The sequence below is a fragment of the Sporothrix brasiliensis genome, assembly GCF_000820605.1.
Source record: "Sporothrix brasiliensis 5110 chromosome Unknown Cont16, whole genome shotgun sequence".
Lineage (NCBI taxonomy): Eukaryota > Fungi > Ascomycota > Sordariomycetes > Ophiostomatales > Ophiostomataceae > Sporothrix > Sporothrix brasiliensis.
The window spans coordinates 331967-350955 of NW_024467135.1; the positions used below are offsets into that span (position 1 = coordinate 331967).

At 56.7% G+C, this 18989-nt stretch overlaps 7 protein-coding genes across 7 annotated transcripts; 5 read left to right on the plus strand and 2 right to left on the minus strand.

The window, feature by feature from the left end:
- Positions 1-375: 375 nt before the first annotated feature.
- SPBR_04202 (uncharacterized protein) lies at positions 376-2010 on the minus strand (the record flags this gene model as incomplete). Its single annotated transcript, XM_040762485.1, has 3 exons — positions 376-1503; positions 1567-1634; positions 1737-2010. 3 exons carry the CDS (start codon positions 2008-2010, stop codon positions 376-378), a joined length of 1470 nt encoding a protein of 489 aa, XP_040621390.1.
- A 2094-nt stretch (positions 2011-4104) lies between these two features.
- Positions 4105-5418, plus strand: SPBR_04270 (dehydrogenase; the record flags this gene model as incomplete). The annotated part of the gene is made up of 3 exons (XM_040762553.1): positions 4105-4505; positions 4567-4725; positions 4800-5418. The coding sequence occupies 3 exons, from the start codon at positions 4105-4107 to the stop codon at positions 5416-5418; spliced, it is 1179 nt and encodes a 392-aa protein (XP_040621391.1).
- An 816-nt stretch (positions 5419-6234) lies between these two features.
- Positions 6235-6706, plus strand: SPBR_04495 (uncharacterized protein; the record flags this gene model as incomplete). The annotated part of the gene is made up of 2 exons (XM_040762778.1): positions 6235-6316; positions 6387-6706. The coding sequence occupies 2 exons, from the start codon at positions 6235-6237 to the stop codon at positions 6704-6706; spliced, it is 402 nt and encodes a 133-aa protein (XP_040621392.1).
- Positions 6707-7956: 1250 nt separating this feature from the next.
- Positions 7957-8646, plus strand: SPBR_04444 (uncharacterized protein; the record flags this gene model as incomplete). Its single annotated transcript, XM_040762727.1, has 2 exons — positions 7957-8134; positions 8207-8646. The coding sequence occupies 2 exons, from the start codon at positions 7957-7959 to the stop codon at positions 8644-8646; spliced, it is 618 nt and encodes a 205-aa protein (XP_040621393.1).
- A 1641-nt stretch (positions 8647-10287) lies between these two features.
- Positions 10288-11157, minus strand: SPBR_04386 (uncharacterized protein; the record flags this gene model as incomplete). The annotated part of the gene is made up of 1 exon (XM_040762669.1): positions 10288-11157. One exon carries the CDS (start codon positions 11155-11157, stop codon positions 10288-10290), a length of 870 nt encoding a protein of 289 aa, XP_040621394.1.
- A 3115-nt stretch (positions 11158-14272) lies between these two features.
- SPBR_04152 (uncharacterized protein) lies at positions 14273-16190 on the plus strand (the record flags this gene model as incomplete). The annotated part of the gene is made up of 4 exons (XM_040762435.1): positions 14273-15022; positions 15095-15138; positions 15207-15289; positions 15358-16190. The coding sequence occupies 4 exons, from the start codon at positions 14273-14275 to the stop codon at positions 16188-16190; spliced, it is 1710 nt and encodes a 569-aa protein (XP_040621395.1).
- Positions 16191-18294: 2104 nt separating this feature from the next.
- SPBR_09183 (uncharacterized protein) lies at positions 18295-18873 on the plus strand (the record flags this gene model as incomplete). The annotated part of the gene is made up of 1 exon (XM_040767309.1): positions 18295-18873. One exon carries the CDS (start codon positions 18295-18297, stop codon positions 18871-18873), a length of 579 nt encoding a protein of 192 aa, XP_040621396.1.
- Positions 18874-18989: the final 116 nt, after the last annotated feature.

The window sequence follows — 18989 nt, forward strand, 5'->3', positions numbered from 1 at the left end:
AGAAAAAAAGAAAAAGACAAAAGAAGAACATAAACAAAAAACCTTGGACAGCGGCTACGCCGAGGATAACGACAATAGTACAATCCGCGACAGGTGGGATAGGACGCGAAAGTAGTTCGAGGAACGCATGCACAGCCAAGGTCTACGAAAGGCGTGGACGTTTTCGGTGCAGGGCCGCTCGTCTTGTCGTATTTACAAACGGCCCGTCAGGCGTCAGACCTTTACGCACAATCGTATTACGTTTGCCAATGTTGGTACAGTCGCCAATGTTGGTACAGTCTCGCATTTTGGCTGACGCTATTTTAGTTGATACAAGCAAACATCCACTTCTGTTTTGTCTTCCGCTGCCCTCCACCGTCCTCCGCTGCACCTCTCTCACAGCCGGCGTGGCATCGACCGTGTCGTGACGTCCCGCGTGACCTGGATCTGCTGGTGCGTCCCGCGGCTGTCGCCGAACAAGGGGACCGGGACCTGGCTCGGGGTGGCCCCAATGTCTGTGCGCACCGTCGTCCACAGGCCGAGCAGGGTGTCGCGGCGGTCGGACACGGGCGTCGTTGGCGCCGTGTCGGCGGTGTGGTCGGCGTCGATGCCGTGATGCTGGTGGAGGCCTGCGGCTGCCTCGACGTCGTGGCTCCCCTTTCCTTCGGGACCGAAGCTGCCGTGGCTGCTGCTGATGCTCAGCTCCATGTCGTCGACGCGGTACAGCTCATCCTGGCTCTCGGTCGTCATGGCCGTCGCCAGGGCGGCGGCGCCCGACCGGCTCACGCGGCGGCTGGTCCGGACGGCCTCCTGGCTGTCGGTGGTCTGCGACGCCGTGATGCTGCTGCCGCCGCCCTCGCTGTGCTTGCGGTAGCCGCGGGACGAGTGGCCGTGGACGGCGCCTGCGCTGCCGCTGCCGGGGCCGGCGTGGCCGGAGTGGCCGCTGTGGCCAGACGACTTGCCGGACGACGAGCCGCCCACGAGGTGCGGGAGCACCTGCTGGACGAGCGGCTTGAGCGTGGGCAGGCAGAGGCAGGTGACGGCCGAGGACAGCTCGCCGACGGACCAGCAGGAGGCGGCGACGTTCTGCCAGCTGAGGTCGACGGCCTGCTGGAGGTACTTGATGCGGACGACGGAGATGGCGCAGGTGAAGAAGCCGAGGCCGAAGATGGCCATGACCAGCACCTTTTGCTGGCGGCGGAGGTTGAGGCTCTTGAGGATGGGGATGGGCAGGCAGAAGATGGCCACGTCGCTGGCAATGTTGCCGGCGGCGTTGATGTACATCTGCGGGAAGAGGGCCAGGCAGCGGCCCGGCAGCGCCTGGTCCCAGAACTTGGCCACGGGCGAGCAGCCCCAGATGGTGATGAAGACCTGCGACAGGCTCCAGGCGCCCACGACAAACATGAAGCCGATGATGATGCGGCGGATGCTGGGGATGGAAAAGACGCGGTAGTACTGGGCGAGGAAGGAGAGCTTGACGACGACGAGCGTCACGTTGTACCAGACAAGGGACAGGAAAAAGTACTGCCATGCAAGCGTTAGTATGGACGTGGGGAAGGGAAGAGGGTAAAGGGAACGGCGGCTGACCCGAAAGTACTCGACGATTTCTGGAGGCGAGAGTGTCCACATGTGCTTGCCGAGGCCGTTTTTGGTGTCTGGTGATGTTAGGAGGCAGAATGGACAAAAACAAGGGACAGACAGGGAACGAAGATCAAGGAAAAAGAACAAGGAAAAAGAAACGGTGCATCTCGACGTACTCAAGCACACAAAGATGCCACACAAGAGGAGCGACACACCCGCCGCCACGGCACCGTAGTCATCGGCGCCAAACTGCTTCACAATGACCGCTCGCGTATAGACTCGCGCGCCCAGCGTCAGCATCGCCATCGTCATCGTAATCGCGGATACGGTAATCACCACCCATGCGGTGTCCTCGGCGGACAACGCCGGATCCATGGGAGGGCCGGCCATAGGAGGGCCCGCCGTGGGAGGGCCCGTCGTGGGAGGGCCCGTCGTGGGAGGGGCAGCCATTGTAGGGTGAAGAAGTGAAAGAAAACAAATAAAAGTGGACAAAGAGACAAAGGGCCGATTGTCTTGTGTCCCAGATAAAATGGTGCAACGAGAATATAGTCAACAATCGATGCCGTGGCCAGACGTACTTATATGTTCCTTGTCCTCGCCACGCCGTACATCATCCAGACATTTGCGAGCGTCAATCGCGCCAGCCTCCCGACACTGGCCACTGACCACAGAACACACAACACACAACACACAAACACGGCATCCTGGCCTGTCAACCCCAGACCGGTCAGTGATGCCAAGGCGAGACGCTGGGGCCAGCGGTTCATTAGTTCGTGTTAGCGCCCGCACGGGCATGGTGGAGCCGAACGAGACAGCGAGTGAAGGCGGACTGGGACAGCTGGGACGGCAAGGACAGCTAGGACAGCTAGGACAGCTAGTCGTAATGAAGACAAGGACGAGCGTCGACGCGACTCGATGCGCCTCGCTGCCAATTGGCTTCCCCGCAATTGGTCGACTCGGCTGGCAGCGAGCGTGTCGACGATCCATTGCTTGGACCCAGGCTCTTGGGCTCGAGCCCGCGTCCAAGAGCTTGCAGGAAGACGGGGATGGAACAGGGCGAAAGCATCTCGAATGATCTGGAATGGAGCATCTGGAATGGGACGTGGCCGTTGACATGCACAAGAAGCACACCGTGTTTGGTGTTGTTGTCGTCTCGTCGTCTCTTCGACGTACATGTACGATGTGAATTGATAATGGCCAGTGATGCCAAACGGACAACGCAAGGAGCAGTTCTGTGATGCAGCATTCAGTCACTTGTCTGGTACGTGTTCATGTACACAGTCGTTTCGCCAAACCCTGTCCCTGCGACGCAAAACACGATGCGACGTACAGACAATGACATTGACGCGCATTGTCAAAGCGGAAAGCGGGCCTCAGACGACTGGAGCAGTGTCGTCTCATTGGAAAACAGACGTGTTTGCAACAGGAAAAGTCGAAAGTCGAGCATGCGCTTGGACCTCGTCCGCACTATCGATCCACGCGATCCGTACTCTGTACGCGAGCCTGGAGAACGTCTACCCCAAAAAGGAGAACCACCTGACGACCAGCTGGCGGGACCACACAGCACTCGGTCGTCGACGTTGCATTCGTTCGTGTGCTGTGGCGCTGGACGAACCGACTAGTCTCGTTCTGCCACACGAAAAGTGCCGCGTCGTCCAAGCGAACAAGAAGAAGTCCATGCAACGCATGAAGACTGTGTGGTCGCAAAGCTTTTGCCTCAATCATTTGTGCCTCTCAACCCATACCCCATTTCCCCTTTGACTGCAAACAAGAAATCGAGAACCAGCCTCCTTTTACCACTGCGTACTTTCCATAGCGAAGCAGCCACACGGACGTCTTGTCAGATGCCGGCGATCTGTGCACTTTGGGCGGGGGAACGTACCTGGAGAGTAAGTCAATAGAAATAGAGAATAGCACGAAATACCAGGTTTGAAGATTTTGACAGGACATTTGTGTGTTAATTTTTGTCCGGTACTACTTCTGTAGATGGCGATTTTTTTTAATCTTTTTTTAATTCATTTTTTTTTTCTGTTCACAACCCCCCGTCGGCTGAACTATATTATACAGTGAATATACTATATCGAAATGTTTCAACTTGTTCTGTCACGACTTTGAAGCTGCAATGTCCATGAGTGCGTGTTGGCCGAAGCGGACCGACGCAGACCGATGTGCGGCGGATGGCTATTGCAAATGGGCGTCTGACTATTTCGTATGTTTATTGCGACAATTGTTTCCGTTCATCATGTTGTTATCGCCGTGCACTGCAAGTGATCCCTGAACTAGCCTGAACGAACAATTGAGCGACTACGGAGTAGACGCAGACCGTCCGCCTTATCGCCGTCGCCCGTCATTAGCCATTGGCTGATTGCATCATTTGCTCGACGGCTTCCACCATTGCCAATACGCGACGGCGCAACGGCTTTGTACGGGACCGGAGCGGACGACAATCTACGGCATCCATCAACTACCGCGATCCGTTAGAAGACATACTCGAACACTCAACCTACAGCACAGCCCATCCCGTCGCGCCGTATCGATCCTACCATGGCCACCGCCGGCATCGGCCCCGAGGACACGCTGCTCCTGTTCCTGCCCGACCGCACGCTTCCGGACGCCGCCTGGGTCGACCGCATCAAGGCGGCCTACCCCGGCCTGACCGTCCGGGTCGAGAGCCAGACGGACCCGGCCACCGGCCAGACGCGCGACGTCAACAGTCTGCCGGCCGATGTCTGGGACGGCGTCACGCTGCTGGTGGCACACGGCCCGCCGCGCACGACGGAGCAAAAGGTGTTTTCGTACGCCGTGGAGACGACGCTCAAGCCCACGACGACACTGCCGGGCCTGCGCTTTGTGCAGGTGCCGTCCGCCGGGGCAGACCGCTGGATTGCGCACGAGACGCTGCAGCGGCCCGACCTGACCATTTGCACCGGCAACGGGACGCACGCGTACGTCTCCCTTCCCCCACGGTATTCCGCACAATCACCGCTGCTGTTCATCACTGACTAGCCGCCCTGCGCCGTCCAGGCCTCAAATCGCAGAATGGGTGATTGGCGCGTGGCTGATGGCCCGCCACCACTTCCTGTCCATTGCCGGGCACAAGGCCACGGGCGACGCCTGGCAGCACCGGATGGACCGCATGGGCGAAGACTCGACCAACACAAGAATGTACGTTTCGTCCTCTCGAACTTGTGTATATCTCCGCTCGTCTCTGTTCGCTAATCCCAACACTCGCCCACCAGCGGCATCCTCGGCTATGGCGCCATTGGCCGGCAGGTCGCCCGGCTGGCCACGGCCCTGGGCATGGAGGTCTACGCCTACACCCGCAGCGAGCGCGCCACGCCCGCGTCGCGCGCCGACCCGGATACGTACTGCGTGCCGGGCACCGGCGACCCAGAAGGCCGTCTGCCGGCCCAGTGGTTCCACGGCACCCGCGCCGACGACGTCAGCCGCTTCCTGGCGCGCGACCTCGACCTGCTCGTCGTGGCCACGCCCCTGACGGCCGACACCGCGAAGCTGCTGGGACCCGACCAGTTTGCCGTCCTCGACGCGAGCCGGGCGGCCAAGCCCAAGACGTACCTCGTCAACATTGCCCGCGGCCAAGTCGTCGACACCGACGCCCTCCTGCACGCCCTCCGCACCAAGCAGATTGCCGGCGCCGCGCTGGACGTGACCGACCCGGAACCGCTGCCGGCAAGCCATCCGCTCTGGAAGGCCCCCGACGTATTCATCGCGCCCCATGTGAGCTGGCAGTCGCACCACATGCGCGAGCGGCTGCTGGGCGTGCTGGAGCTGAATCTGCAGCGCCTGCACGCGGGGCGGCCGCTGGTCAATGTCCTGCACAAGGCGCTGCACTATTAGAGATGTGGAGGAAAGGTAGACAGAAGACGAGTGAGGCTAGGTACATAGATGGCGCTACGTCGGGGGCCTCTGTCAATTGATCGTGACCTCCGCACGTTCAGTCTCTCTACAACAATTGCTGGTTTCGTTCACGGTCTGCTCTGCAGCTCGCGCTCGCAGGCGACAAAACGCCACAAACGCAACATCGTATTTCGCGTTGCTGGAAACAAGTGCCGCGACTGGCCTGGACGGTTTAAGCTGTCGCGTGCCAAGACCTTCTTGCGCGTCCCGTCATGGTATCCACCGTGGAACACGCAGCTCGGGGCTAAGGCAACCCCGATCGCCCGATGGGACGCACTTACTTTGCACGAATGCCGTGCATGGGGCCAGCGAATGGCGGCAACGTCGCGCACCGTTCTTTGTGCGAAGCACGCGAGTGGTCAAGATCGGGCGTCACTGTTGCGTCGATGCCGTGCTCCGCTGTTGAGCGTCACCGAGAGGCCGTTTGACGAGTGTGACAAGGCAGCCAAATTCGTTTGTTTGCCGTTCAACGAAGCAGCATGACTCGAAGAAACGCGACTCACGGATGGTTGCAACTGTCCGATATTACGTCTGTGCTGAACGAGCCGCTGTTGTGAATTGAATGCAAGTGCCGAAGTGGCCATGAATTCACCCGGGAAGACGTCGTGAATGCGAAAGAAAACCTATATATAAAAGAGACGTCCGCACGCCATAGCTACAAGCTTGATCCTTTTCATCGCCATCAGAGCATCACATCAGCATCACACCAACAATCTATCTTTACGCCAACAAAATCACCGCACCCGTCATACCAACATGGCCATTCCCGTCGTCGTCTACACCAACATGGCCCTTGCCGGCAACAACCTCACCAACTCTCTCCAGCCGGAGTACGAGGGTACGCTGCCTCTTGATCTTGTGGTGTCTCCGTACCGCTCGTCTGCCCTCACCGCCACTAACCATTCCAGTCATCAAGGTCGTCCTCGACAAGGCCGAGGCCGTGGCCGACCTGCCCGCCCTGTTTTCGTCCGGTGCCGCCAAGGCTCTCGTCGTTGCTGGTCTCTTGGCCGGCGAAGACGCCGACGCCGACGAGGTCGAGGCGGCCGTCACGGCTGCCCAGCCGGGTGTCCGTGTGGCCCGACTGTCGCGTGCCGACCTCGAAGGCGCCGGCATCCAGCTGCTCCCGCCCGGCGCGTCCACCGAGAAAGGCTTTGTGCCGGAGGGGGCCCCGCGTCCCGATCCGGCCATCTTCCCGCGGCTGTTCAAGGCGAAGCTGGTAGGGATCTGATGGCGGGTCGGAAGGTGTCCGGACGTGTCCGACACATAATGTGTGTCTTACGAATGGTTGTGGATACGTTTAACGTGACACAGTATATATCTTGACAAAAAAGTAGATAAGTATTTAAACAGATACCGGAAGTAACAGACTATAGAAAGACCGACTTTAATAGGAACTATACAACCGTTAAAATAAAATGACAGAATGTCGAAGTAAACACACACTACAAAATAAATGTAGATGGCCGTCTCGTCCACCGTATTACAAGAGTCGCTCTAGATAAGCGAGACGGTTAGAGCGTATATGTTGGTCGTGGCGTGGAACAAATCCACCTCCACGTACACCGTCGTCTACGTCTTATCGTTGAAGAGTTTGATACCCAGGTCCTCGTCGTAGTCGGCCGTCGTTGGATCATTGATATATTGGTTCGGTAGTGTAGGTTGATGTGGACTTTATTCCAGCTTTTCAGAGTGGCCGAGTCGTAAAGCAAACCAAATCAAGGCACCGATCCCTAGTAGTGCCTTGTTTCGTTTCAAGTCGCAGTCCGGTGTGGCTTGGGAGTGGAAGCAAACGGAGCATAAACACGTCGGGGACGTCGTAGTCGGCGCATTTCGCCAGCAACCACTTGGGGGAAGAAGACAAACTTAAACAACCATCAACTCACCAGCCAAGATGTTCACATTTGTGACACCCTATCATATACCTTCCATTATGTCACGGTACGACATCATCGACCGCCCCCGTCGTCCTCGCCGTCGTAAAGTTCGATTTGGCATGTCCTCCTTGTTGCAAACCAAGGAAACGCCCCCAATCACCTAGAGATATTAATTCCCTGCTTGTGGGCTGCAAGTCTTCCCAGTGATTCGTCATCCATCAACCGGGCGGAGTACCAGGCGCACAGAAAATACTAACGGTTGCGGCACAGGCCTCGTAGGATCTCGATATGGTCTCGTGGGCCGTGCCGTCTCTGTCATCCGCAAACACAAGCCACACAGGGCAACGACTACATCCGACTCCGTGGCATGGCGTAAATAAGACGGACATATGAGAGGGGCCTTCCTTTGCGAAGTCATCATATGGTCACGGGTCGCGACCTGAATCCTCCTCGGGATATATATACCGACTCCGCCTGTCGCTTGCACCCTTTTTTCTACTTCACTCAGCACCTCGCTGTCGTTCACTCCTTTTGCGTTTTGGTACCGTCACAAGATCTATTCCCAACGTCAGAAACGCGTCAATTCTCACTCCCCCATCACAAGATGCAGTCTATTGCCGTCCTCGTCGGCCTGCTCGTGGCTGCGGCTGTCGGCTCGCCGTCGGGCATAGCCGGCAAAGATTACGCTGACCGTGTCGCCCGCAAGCGCACCGCCGAGACCGTCCAGCTGATTGCCTACGGCACCAACATCTCGGGTCTCCCAATCTATGCGGGTGCTGATGGTACGTTCGAATGCGTCTGTGCAGCCGCCTCGTCCCCCCTCCGGTTTCAGGCCCTTTGCTTACGCAGAATAGACCTCGCCTACGTGGCGACGCCCGCTGCTGCCGCCCTTGCGAACCTGACCGCCCTCACCTGGACCATCGACACCACCGGCGAAGACGCCTGGACGGTGGCGCCGAGCACGAATGCGTCGACCGTGACCCCTGGCTCGTTGTTCTACATTGTCTCTTCGTCCGAGAGGGGCGACGCCTTCGACCAGGCCGGGTTCGTGCCGGACGCGTCGGACGCGCCAGCCGGCGCGACCACGACGGGCTTCATCGCCTACGGTCCGTATGTCATCGTCGCCGCGGACAAAGTGAATGGCACAACGTCGTACGTCTCCGAGTTCTGGGCCCGAACAGCGCCCGGCACCGACGGCCTCTGGGCGCTGATGTGGAACGAGGCCAACAAGGCGCATGCCAATAGCGCGCCCTTGAGCATCAAGACGACGGCACCGGTCAAGTCGACGGTGTAGGTGCTGTCCGGGCTGTGGCCGACGGTTGGTTACGTAGATACTTGGTGTTATCTGATGCGGTTGGTGACAGCGACGTATAGAGGATGGAGATTGGATCAGCATATTGCCTGTTGTCCTTGCAATGCATTTCTCTTTTTGTCTCCCTTTCCACAGCGCTCCTACGACGATGCTGAACATTTGGGTCTGTCCCTGTCGCTTCGCGTGAAACTGCCTAGGCGAGCACCACCGGCCAATATTTCGGGGCTACCGTGGACCGCCGGCTCGCCGAGACAGTGGAAGAGAGCCACCCCCTTCCAAAATGCTAAAGCCACCGATGGTACCGGTCAACAGTTTTGCGGCCCGCCTCCCCTCTCTCTATTGACGACTGTCACAGACGGGCGACTAGGTTTGTCATCCGATTTGTAGTCCAGAAAACGTGTACTGCGGCTTCTTACACTTCGTCTCCAATGCCCTAGCGGCATCAGGAGAGCGCATCCTGGACGTCCCTCGTCGCCACATATTGGCCGAGGCCATTATGTCCGGACCTGGGTTACCCCCGATAAGGCGACGTCCAAGACAGCTGACGCGCGCCAGTGACTGTATCCCTACATCGCCTTGAGCCGTTGAGCTCGCCACGCCTTTGCCAGTGGCCGCCTATGCTGCCTATTCAGCCACCCGTCCGCCCGGACAGTCAAGTCACTGTCTCGCTCGACCCGTATGAACAGCCAAAACCCCGCGGTGCTGCAGCAGGTCACGGCCCGGAACTTCGATGAGGTATGAAAGTGAAAAGCCCGTACATCAGGAACGCCCACCCGTCGCCTCACAATCCGCACCTCCAACAACTGCGGCAGGTACATCCAGTTGGACCATGTGACCAAAACAACGTCGCTCGCCCGTGCCTTGGAGCGTCCCGCCGTCGCTGCCCCTGTTTTGGCGACAGGCGGCCTGCCCATCCTGACCAAATCGCAAATTCAGCAGCGGCTGAAAACGCCAGAGGCACCATGGGGCCCCGCCCACCCCAAATTTGGGACTCCCTATCTTGACGCTTACCTGCCTACATGGATTGGGGGTGCATCGGCGTCGTGGTCTACGATAATTGGCTGCATCGTACCACACTGATTCGACAGTAGCATAGCGCTGCCTGTCGCTGAGTACAGGGTTGGGGCAAAGACGAGTTGAGGTGTTGGTCAAGAGAAATCGTCCCCCCCCCCCCGTCTCGGTATATAAGGTGGCTAAGCTCGACAGCCTACGAACTTTCGGCACGGATCCTTCCATCTCAGATTGCTAGCGGAATCCATCCCACAGTTTACACCATGTGCAAATACGCCAAGCATATGCGCAAGTTCAAGGAGTGCAAGAACACAAACAACCCTCACGTTCTGACTACGAGAGTCATCACCACCCCTTGCGAGACCAAGAAAGACCTGCAATGTGAGAGGCTCGAGCTGGACACAACGGCTATGTTTGGCTCAGTTTCTGTGACGGGTGCTTGTCCATTGTGTCCAGCAAATTGAAGCGTAAGTTTTCTCATGTAAACCATTCAAACGATGAAAACGTGTGTGGCTGACAGTAACCACGCTCGCAGTGTTGGTGCCACTTTATTCTTGATGGAGTCGCTGGATCGGGCCGGAGAGAATAGGTTCATCGCCTTGTACTGATATGTCAGTTTGGGATCGTATCAAGTGCCATGTTTCCCATCCCTTCACTCTCTCTAATACAAACTTCTGTTTGCAGTGGTTCATCGTCTGTGTTGAGATTTGCAGCACCCATCGCGACCAGTCGTGCCAGCGCCTCCGAGACCTCTTCGGCCCTATCGAATTCTTCGTCCCAGCACTTTTGTATTATGGGACCCGCCATGTTACCCTCCAGAGAAGGGAACGTTTCCCGCGCGTAACTCAATTCCACCATTTCATCTGACATTCCCTGGAAAGGCCTCTTCCACATTGTGATCTCGTAGATGGCCGACCCTAACGCAAAGAGGTCTCGTTTAATTGGCGGTCGATCCTTGAAATTTCGTCCGCGTAGTGGTAGTTCGTATTGGGTCTCTTCGCAAAAGGTCGGCTTGAATGCGTGGCCCGCGAGAAGCGACGCGCCAAAGTCGCCCAGCTTGACACGGTATCCGTCAAAGAGGAACACATTGCGACAACTCAAGTCGCAATACTGTACGCCCCGTGAATGGAGGTATGCGACGCCTTTTGCGACGTCGAGCGCCATCCCGAACCGGGTCTGTCGTGGGAGAGGCTCGTTTGCATGCTCTTCGATGAATTGCCGGACGCAGCCCAGCGGAGCTAGCTCGAGGCGGAGCGAGTGGACGCCAGGACACTGCTCTTCGAGGCCGAAGCACTCGAGTATCTGCGGGTGGCTACCGAGGTGCCGGTAGATGGTGGCCTCCCGGACAAGGTCGTCCTCGCATTCGTCTCGGCCAATGTAGTACGCCCCGTCTCGCCAGACCTGGTAGCCCTTCAAGACCGTCCTGTTGTCGGTTGTCGTGACGTAGCATGTGGCCCCAAGCCCCAGAAGTTTGTACGGCATGCTGGGACCGGCGTGTCGCGAACCAGATCGGCGATAAATGAGAGTGGGAATGTGGCGGTGTCGTTGGAGCGGCCATGGAAATCATGGAAATGGTCAAAGCCTGTGGACTGTGTTGGGCAAGGCTTATTTAGCGGAGGTGGAGATGGACAAGGTAACTAAGCTAGGCACATTGTCGCCTGTGACCCCGGAGGGATAGCGCGGTGTATTGTTTTCCCGGGCCTATTCTTCACTACACCATGTCGGTGGTGCCATTACAGGCCGTTTTTCACTTTGCACTGGCAATAACAGAGCGATGGCACGAAATGGCGCGGCAAGACATCGTACAAAGGTGTATTTACTTCAAGTACGCGGAGTAAATAAGACAAAAAAAACGGCACAAGGAAAATAGCGAGAGACCACCCGTAGCTATTATTCTTTTTGACAACTTGAGGATGTGTAGTCGCCCTACGCACGACAAGTTTGGCCCGTCCTCTGGCCAAGTCCAACAGCCAAAGAGCACAAGTCACCGAGATGAAGTAACAACGCTGCCACTAAGCACAAACAGTGACCGAACTAACCATTTTCCTTGTGCCAAAGTAGCTGGACGAGGCATGAAAAGGTAATGGGAGAACGATGTTTTTTTAAGAAGAAGAAGAAGAAGAAGAAGAAGACGGATTTCTTGTTTTGTACTTGTCCAAGGATGTAAAAGGTCGCTTCGTTCGCACGAGGTATTTACTTGTACAAACTGATTCCTCGTAGGATAACAAATGCTTGTTCAAATCTTGTCTGTCTCTTATTGGAAGAAGTCAAAATAAGTCAACAAACTCTAAGGGCAGGTTACGTCTGATAATTGAAGGCAAACCGCGAAATGTCGCCCAATTTGCCGGCGCACATGCTCGCTTTAATCTGTAAATCTGTATTGTTGTCTAAGATACGTAGTTATTTGCCTTTTTGGACTTTATTTGGAAACACGTCGTGGTTAGACAGCGGCAATGTATGTTACATGATATGTCGCGTATTGTGATAGTTCGTCGTACGCATTTTGAAAACAAAGCAATGTTTCTGTTTGTCAGAAAAATACGTGTTTGTCATTCTTCCAGCACCAACGCCGGCGATTACAGACAAGTCCGTCGACCAATTGTCCTTGCCAGTCGTCTCGCAAGATGTGTCCCTCTGTCCGCTGACATCCTCGGATCCGGACCACCACTTCTGCCTGGCGATGATTGGCGTTTGAACGTTTGGAACGCTTTCATTGATTTCACAAGTGGGTGGGTGGCATTTATCGCTCTGCGGGTGAGGGGGACGTGTGCGTTCGTGCGCACGCAGGCAGTCACACGTAAGTCGACCGTCGTACGGCGCGCAATCTGCAACCCCAACAGAGGCTGGACCATGGTTCAGGATGGTTCGTCGGTCCTTTTTGCCTGTTTTTGGCGGCTGGTGATCTGCCAACGGCGTCACCTCCCATTGGAAGGTGCCTGTCCCATTTTTTCCTGTTCTTTCTTTCCCGCGGCCGCCTTGCTGTCCTTGTTCTTTTTCATTGACAGTGTCTCATTCCGAGCGGACTTCTCCAAGAACGTCGTGTCGTAAATTTCAGGAAGATGCATTCGTACGCGGAGAGTGAAAAACCAACACTCCACAGGGCAGTCACACTGGGGCCTGGACACGGGCACACCCCCGCTAAATCTCGAGCCGCTGCACGGCCACTAAACAGGCTTAGCGGCGGCCCGTTCGGCTAGCCGTTGGCGGCTAAGATGCCTTTTTCGAGAAGCTGCCCAGCGGCCTTCTTTTTCTCTTTCCCCTCACCACTTGTCGAGTCCCTTGCTCACGTCCCTGTCCTGCCACCCGTCGCTTTCACTCTCGGCTTGCGCATCCTCTCCCTGCCCAATGGAATGACAAGCACAGATGGCCGCACAGAAGACAGTAACGACAATGGCTCTGCTTCTGACCAGAGCAAATGGCGACACGTATTGCGTGCGCTGTTGATTTGTGTTTGTATGTGCGGGTGACCTGTTGCGGCCAAAGAAAATCACTGGGAAGGGAGCGGACGACAGCCAGTGTGGCATCCCACGGGTGGCATCGAGGTGGCAGGGATGTTGCCAACGTGACAAGTTGGCAGGAAGGTCGTACAGAATGCGGTTCAACGGCGTGCAAGCCGTTAACTCATGCCTGTTAACGTGAAGAAAAGAGGAAAGACTTCTTTTCTGTCCCGAGGTGCCATTGCACTTTTATTTGTTTTTGAATGCTAGTCTGTCTGACAGTGTCCTTTTCCGCTGTCTGTGCCGAGCGTACGAAATACTCCGTAGCTTGTCAAGTATCAAGTACCCTTTCGTTTTGCTTGTATTTCTGTATCGTCATTCTTTCCTCCTCGCTTAACTCCTCCCGCCCTCACCCTCGGACGCCAACGCTGCTTGGTTGCGACGGCTCGTAGTGGCTGCCACTTGGCTTGACAAGCTCGCTTGGATCGCGAGCCGATTTCCCTTTTCTCGAGCGGTCTTCAGAGTGAACTCCACCGCCCCCGGCACCCCTGCCTCCCACGTTTTCTTTTTTTGTTCTTCGCTTCGATGTGCCTTTGGTTCCTTCACTTCTGACACCTGACGCATCACATTCCTCCACATACATCATCCTTCACTCTTCATCGTGAACAACGCGCAACCTCCGTCTCTGGGACTTGCCGCTTGTCACGACTGAGACACTGCTTTCTTTGCTGCGCCATTTCCCGTTATCGCCGACTCACCTCTGGTACTTTTCTGTCGCAAATCTTCCCCGTTTCTTCTTCCTCTTGGTTCTTACACAGATAGCCCACGTCCCCTGCCAACCGCCGATCATTGCGCTTCCTGTCGGCATTGCGAGAAGGCGACAAAAAAGAAAATACATCGGCGCCGAAAAAGAAAGTCACCAATCCGATATGTAGAAGCAGATCTGATCGGAAACGCTGTGAAACACCAAAACACTGAAAACAGCGTCGACGTCATTCATCCACCTGCACCAACAACGTCGCCGACGTCCATCACGACATACTCTCCACACATACCTCGAGCGCCGACCCCCGAGCTGTCCCTCCGACATGCATAAGTAGCTGTCAACGAGCACGGCGAACGACGACAAACCTCCGAGAAAGGTCTGCGCGACGGGCGACATGGAGCTGGATCCACAGCCAGCGGCGGCCGACGGGGCCCAGACAGATCCACCAGTGGAACCACATGCAAGCAACAAGGCTGATGCGGTGCTAGACACGTCGACAGAACATATGGACGGTGACAATGCAGCAGAAACACCAGTACAGTCTCTACCGCCGAATGCTCTGAGACCAGAAGCACCAGACGGACCGGACGCACCAAACGCGGCAGAACCGAAAGAACCAACCGAACCAGCAGAACCAGCAGAGGCGCAAGGCGCGAAAGACACAACGGTGGAGAGAGTCGCGAGGTTTCTGGCAACACCGCCAACACATTCCTCCCATCTGCCAACCGAGGGCACAATGGAGACAGGCGCAACAGCGGGGGCAGAAACGGAAGCAGAAGCAGTGGACAGGAAGAGGGAGTCGCACGCAAGCAACCCACCAGCCGCGCCAAACCCATACGAGTCGAGCAATGACATTGCCCACAACGAACGGCCACAAGTATCCTCATCTCCACAGACACAGTCGAATGAAGGCCTCATCACATCACATCTTTCGCCACAGCTTCCAGAACTGTTACCAACACAACCACTACCACCACCACCACCACCGCCACAGCAACCGACCCAACTAGACAAAAACGCATATACTGGAAAGAGCTTTTCCGACGAACATGCCGAGCCGACATTGAGTGCGGCGACACAACAGCCGCGGCTGGAAGACGAGACGACCGATACGGCGTCGTCGTTGTTCAGTACAGGACTGAGTGTGAGTGCAACGGCAGTGCCATATCAAGCCACCCCGTTTTTTCTTTTCACATGGATGCACTGACACTGCTAGATTGACTCGGATGCCGACTCTGCCCTGGGCGACGTTGATGCTCCGTAGGTCCCGCATTCTCCTGCCTCTGTTGCCTTGCATGTTGTCCACGCGCCCTAACACTGCACGGCAGATCCTCTACACAGTCGGTCCGCTCGAGCATCTACGAGTTTGTCGAAGAAAACGGGCGCACCTTTCACAAATACAAACAGGGCAGTACGTCCATTCTCTGTCCCCTCTCTCTTCTCCCTCCCCCACGGCCACAGTCCCTTCTGACCGCTTAGAATACTTTATGCCCAACGACAAGAGCGAGCAGGAGCGCCTCGACCTCCAGCACGCCATCTTTGTGCTCCTGCTCAAGGGCCAGCTGGCCCGCGCGCCCATCGAGGACCCGCAGCGCGTGCTGGACGTGGGCACGGGCACGGGCATCTGGGCGATTGAGTTTGCGCAGGCGCACCCGGCGGCGCAGGTGATTGGCACGGACCTCAGCCCGATCCAGCCGGACTTTGTGCCGCCCAACTGCCGCTTCGAGATTGACGACGCCGAGGACGACTGGACGTACGCGTCGCCCTTTGACTTTGTGCACCTGCGCCTGCTGTGGCACTCCTTCCACGACCCGCGCCGCATCCTGCAGTCGGCCTACGACCACCTGCGCCCCGGCGGCTACGTCGAGTGGCAGGACTACATGAGCCGCTTCCGCGCCGTCGACGACTCGCTGCAGGGCAGCGCGCTGACGCGCCTCGACACGCTGTACGCGGCGGCCGGCCGCCGCCTCGGCCGCGACATGCTCGTGACGCCCAAGCTCGCCGGCATGATGCGCGACGTCGGCTTCGTCGACGTCGTCGAGGAGCGCTATGCGCTGCCGGGCAACCCGTGGCCCAAGGGCCGCGCGGCCAAGACGCTGGGGCTCTGGCAGATGACCAACTTCTTGGACGGCATGCAGGCCATCACGATGACGGTCCTGACGCGCGGGCTCGGCATGACGCCGGCCGAGGTGGAGCTGCTGCTCATGGACGTGCGCAAGGACGTGCAGAACACCAACGTGCACTTTTACATTCCCGTGTACGTCATGTACGGCCGGAAGCCGTATCCGCACGAAGTGCCAAAGGCTGCGTAGCGGCGGGTAGGAGAGGGAAGTCTGGGGATTCCTTGGAGATGGATTTCTTTTCTCTCTTGGCTTATTTATGTGACGGCCTTTTTATGTGACAGCAAGCCTTGTTTTGGATACGAGTAATCGTTGTATTTTGAGTTGGAAGTTTCCGCTTGCTTTATTTAGCGGTTTTTTTATCGAGTTTTCTTGACTGTCATGAGCGAAATTCGATTCTTATGGCTGGGATAGATAGGCACATACCACAACGCAGTGAGCATTCTTCGCCAAGCAATTTGTATGCCAATTGTTCAGTGCTCTTCCGATCACGTTTGTGAATAGTAATCAACGGAGACACAATCCAAGAATTATGCACCATTCGTATCGAACGTGGGACGCCCCCCCAAAGCAATATGGGTGGCATGTCTATGGTACCTGTTCATCAAGGTACGTAAAACCTGAGCGAGCAATTGGGCTGGCTGGATATTTAATTCCCATGTCCCCAGCTCCTGGGACGTCCAATTTCACATGTACGGTTGTTTGAAGCTCCAATACTGCAGAATCTGTTACTGTAAGTTCGTTATGGTAAGTTGGTCGTTTCTGCTTCACTGACATGACGACTTTGCCAAGAGAAATCCTTGTTTTCGAGTAACGGCTAACAATCATGTTCCAGTATGAGTCCTCTGCCAGCCACAACACACAGTGTGAATGAACATGCGACTCGGTTCGATTGGCTACAGCCATTTCCTTTTCCGTTGACGTACTTTCAATCTCAAGCACGGCCGACAGGAGGAAATGCCGCAAAGACAGAATGGAAACCTGTCACAGTGCCTCATCCACCAATAAGCAATTGGTCCGCGTCCGCCACCGGGCTGTCTCACGCACTTCTTTGGTCATCTTCGTCGTGGCTGCGGCCCGGCACAATGGAGACGATCCGGACGATGGCGACATCTTGGGGAGAGTCATGGTTACGGCCAGCTCTGACAAAACGGGACAAAGCCGTGTGGAGGTTTGCTGTGTGGAGGTTTGCTGCTCACCTCGAAATTAGTACTTCCCCCGCAAACGGCACTTACACAGTAGAGTAGTAGCAAAGCAGGGGGTAAATACAGAATACAAAGCCGAATTTCCGAGCGCCGAGCAGGGCCGCCCTGTCCTCGCAGACACTTTCCACGTCCCCATGACGATCGACAACGCCGGACGACAAACGATAACGACTTACAGCGACTGGTGTTATGCACCGTTGGTCAACGTCAGTTCTCGACCTGCATAATACCGTGACCGCACCCCACGACTACCGACAAGTAATCGGATCGATGTTCATTTCCTCTTTGGGGTTGACTCGACAAACAAGTCATTTGTCACATCTGTCAGCGGTCGATCGACGCTGAGGAATTGGACCGACATGGCCTCAGTTGGTACTGCATTCTTCCGATTGTGTTCAGGGAGGGAAGCGAAAAGAAAACCGAAACAACAGGTCAGCACAGCCGGATCAGTGACGGCAAGGTAAGACTTGTAAGACATCTCCGCTTTGCAACGGTCGATTGCCGAGAATATGCATACACAGCAGTGACAGTCTTACAATCTTACCAGTATTGTGTCCCTCTACACCTTACATGCCCTGCTGCATTACGGATTGACCCTAACGGATTCCAAGGTCTACCCTGGACGCCGACCCGTAATAACGACAACATATAACGGGCCAAGACCGCCAAGAAACGATGCAGTTATGTAACGGGTAGGTATGTTGTCTAGAGTTGATTACAAGTCAACTTGAGTGAGAAGGCAGCGTTGAGAAAGGAAGCGTACTCGAGGAAGAGGCAGGAGACAGCGACCTGCCAGACACAGTCATTCCTTGTGCTGACGTGCGATCCGGGTAATGACCGCTCTGTCGCAGTGCACAGATAAGCCTGGAGCTCGGGAAGTATGGCTGACGAGATGGAGACATTTCGGTAGTTGTGTGGGCGCGTCGAGTATAAAGGTCGGCACCATCTCTGTAACTGAGCCGAATTGTGTCTGCCGTTCACGCCGACAACGCACAGAATCGAGTCAATCATCCTTCTACATCAAACAACCGAATCACCGAATCAATACCATTAGCATTACCATTACCACTGCCATTATCAACACCACCACAATGGCCGCCCCGTCGCTCCACCCGCTCATCGACAACGGCCTCACCAAGGGCGACGCGGACCTCGCCGGCGGCGTCCTGCGCTGCCACTGCGCCGACCGCCCCGTCGAGGTCACGCTGACCAGCAACGTGCTCCACAACCACGCCTGCGGCTGCTCCAAGTGCTGGAAGCCCGCGGGCGCCCTCTTCTCTGTCGTCGGCGTCGTCCCCCGGGACGCGCTGTCCGTCACGGCCAATGCGGCCAAGCTGCAGGTCCTCGACCCGGCCGCCGCCATCCAGCGCCACGCCTGCACGGCCTGCGGCGTCCACCTCTACGGCCGCATCGAAAAGGACCACCCGTTCCACGGCCTCGACTTTGTGCACGCCGAGCTGGCCGCGACGCCGGGCCGCTGGCAGGCGCCGCAGTTTGCGGCGTTTGTGTCGTCGCTGATTGAGCAGGGGTTTGCGCCGGCGGGCATGGACGCGGTGCGCGCGAAGCTGCGCGGCGTCGGCCTGGAGCCGTACGACGCGCTGTCGCCGGCGCTGATGGACGCGATGGCGACGTGGACGGCGAAGCGGTCGGGTGCGCTGCCGGAGGAGTAGGTGGGGGGAAGGAGGGGGGGGGACGAGATGATAGAACAAACGAAAAGATGAAAAGAATGCATGCATGGACTGGGCTGACTACATTACGTGACTTGATTGTTGATCTGTTGATCTGT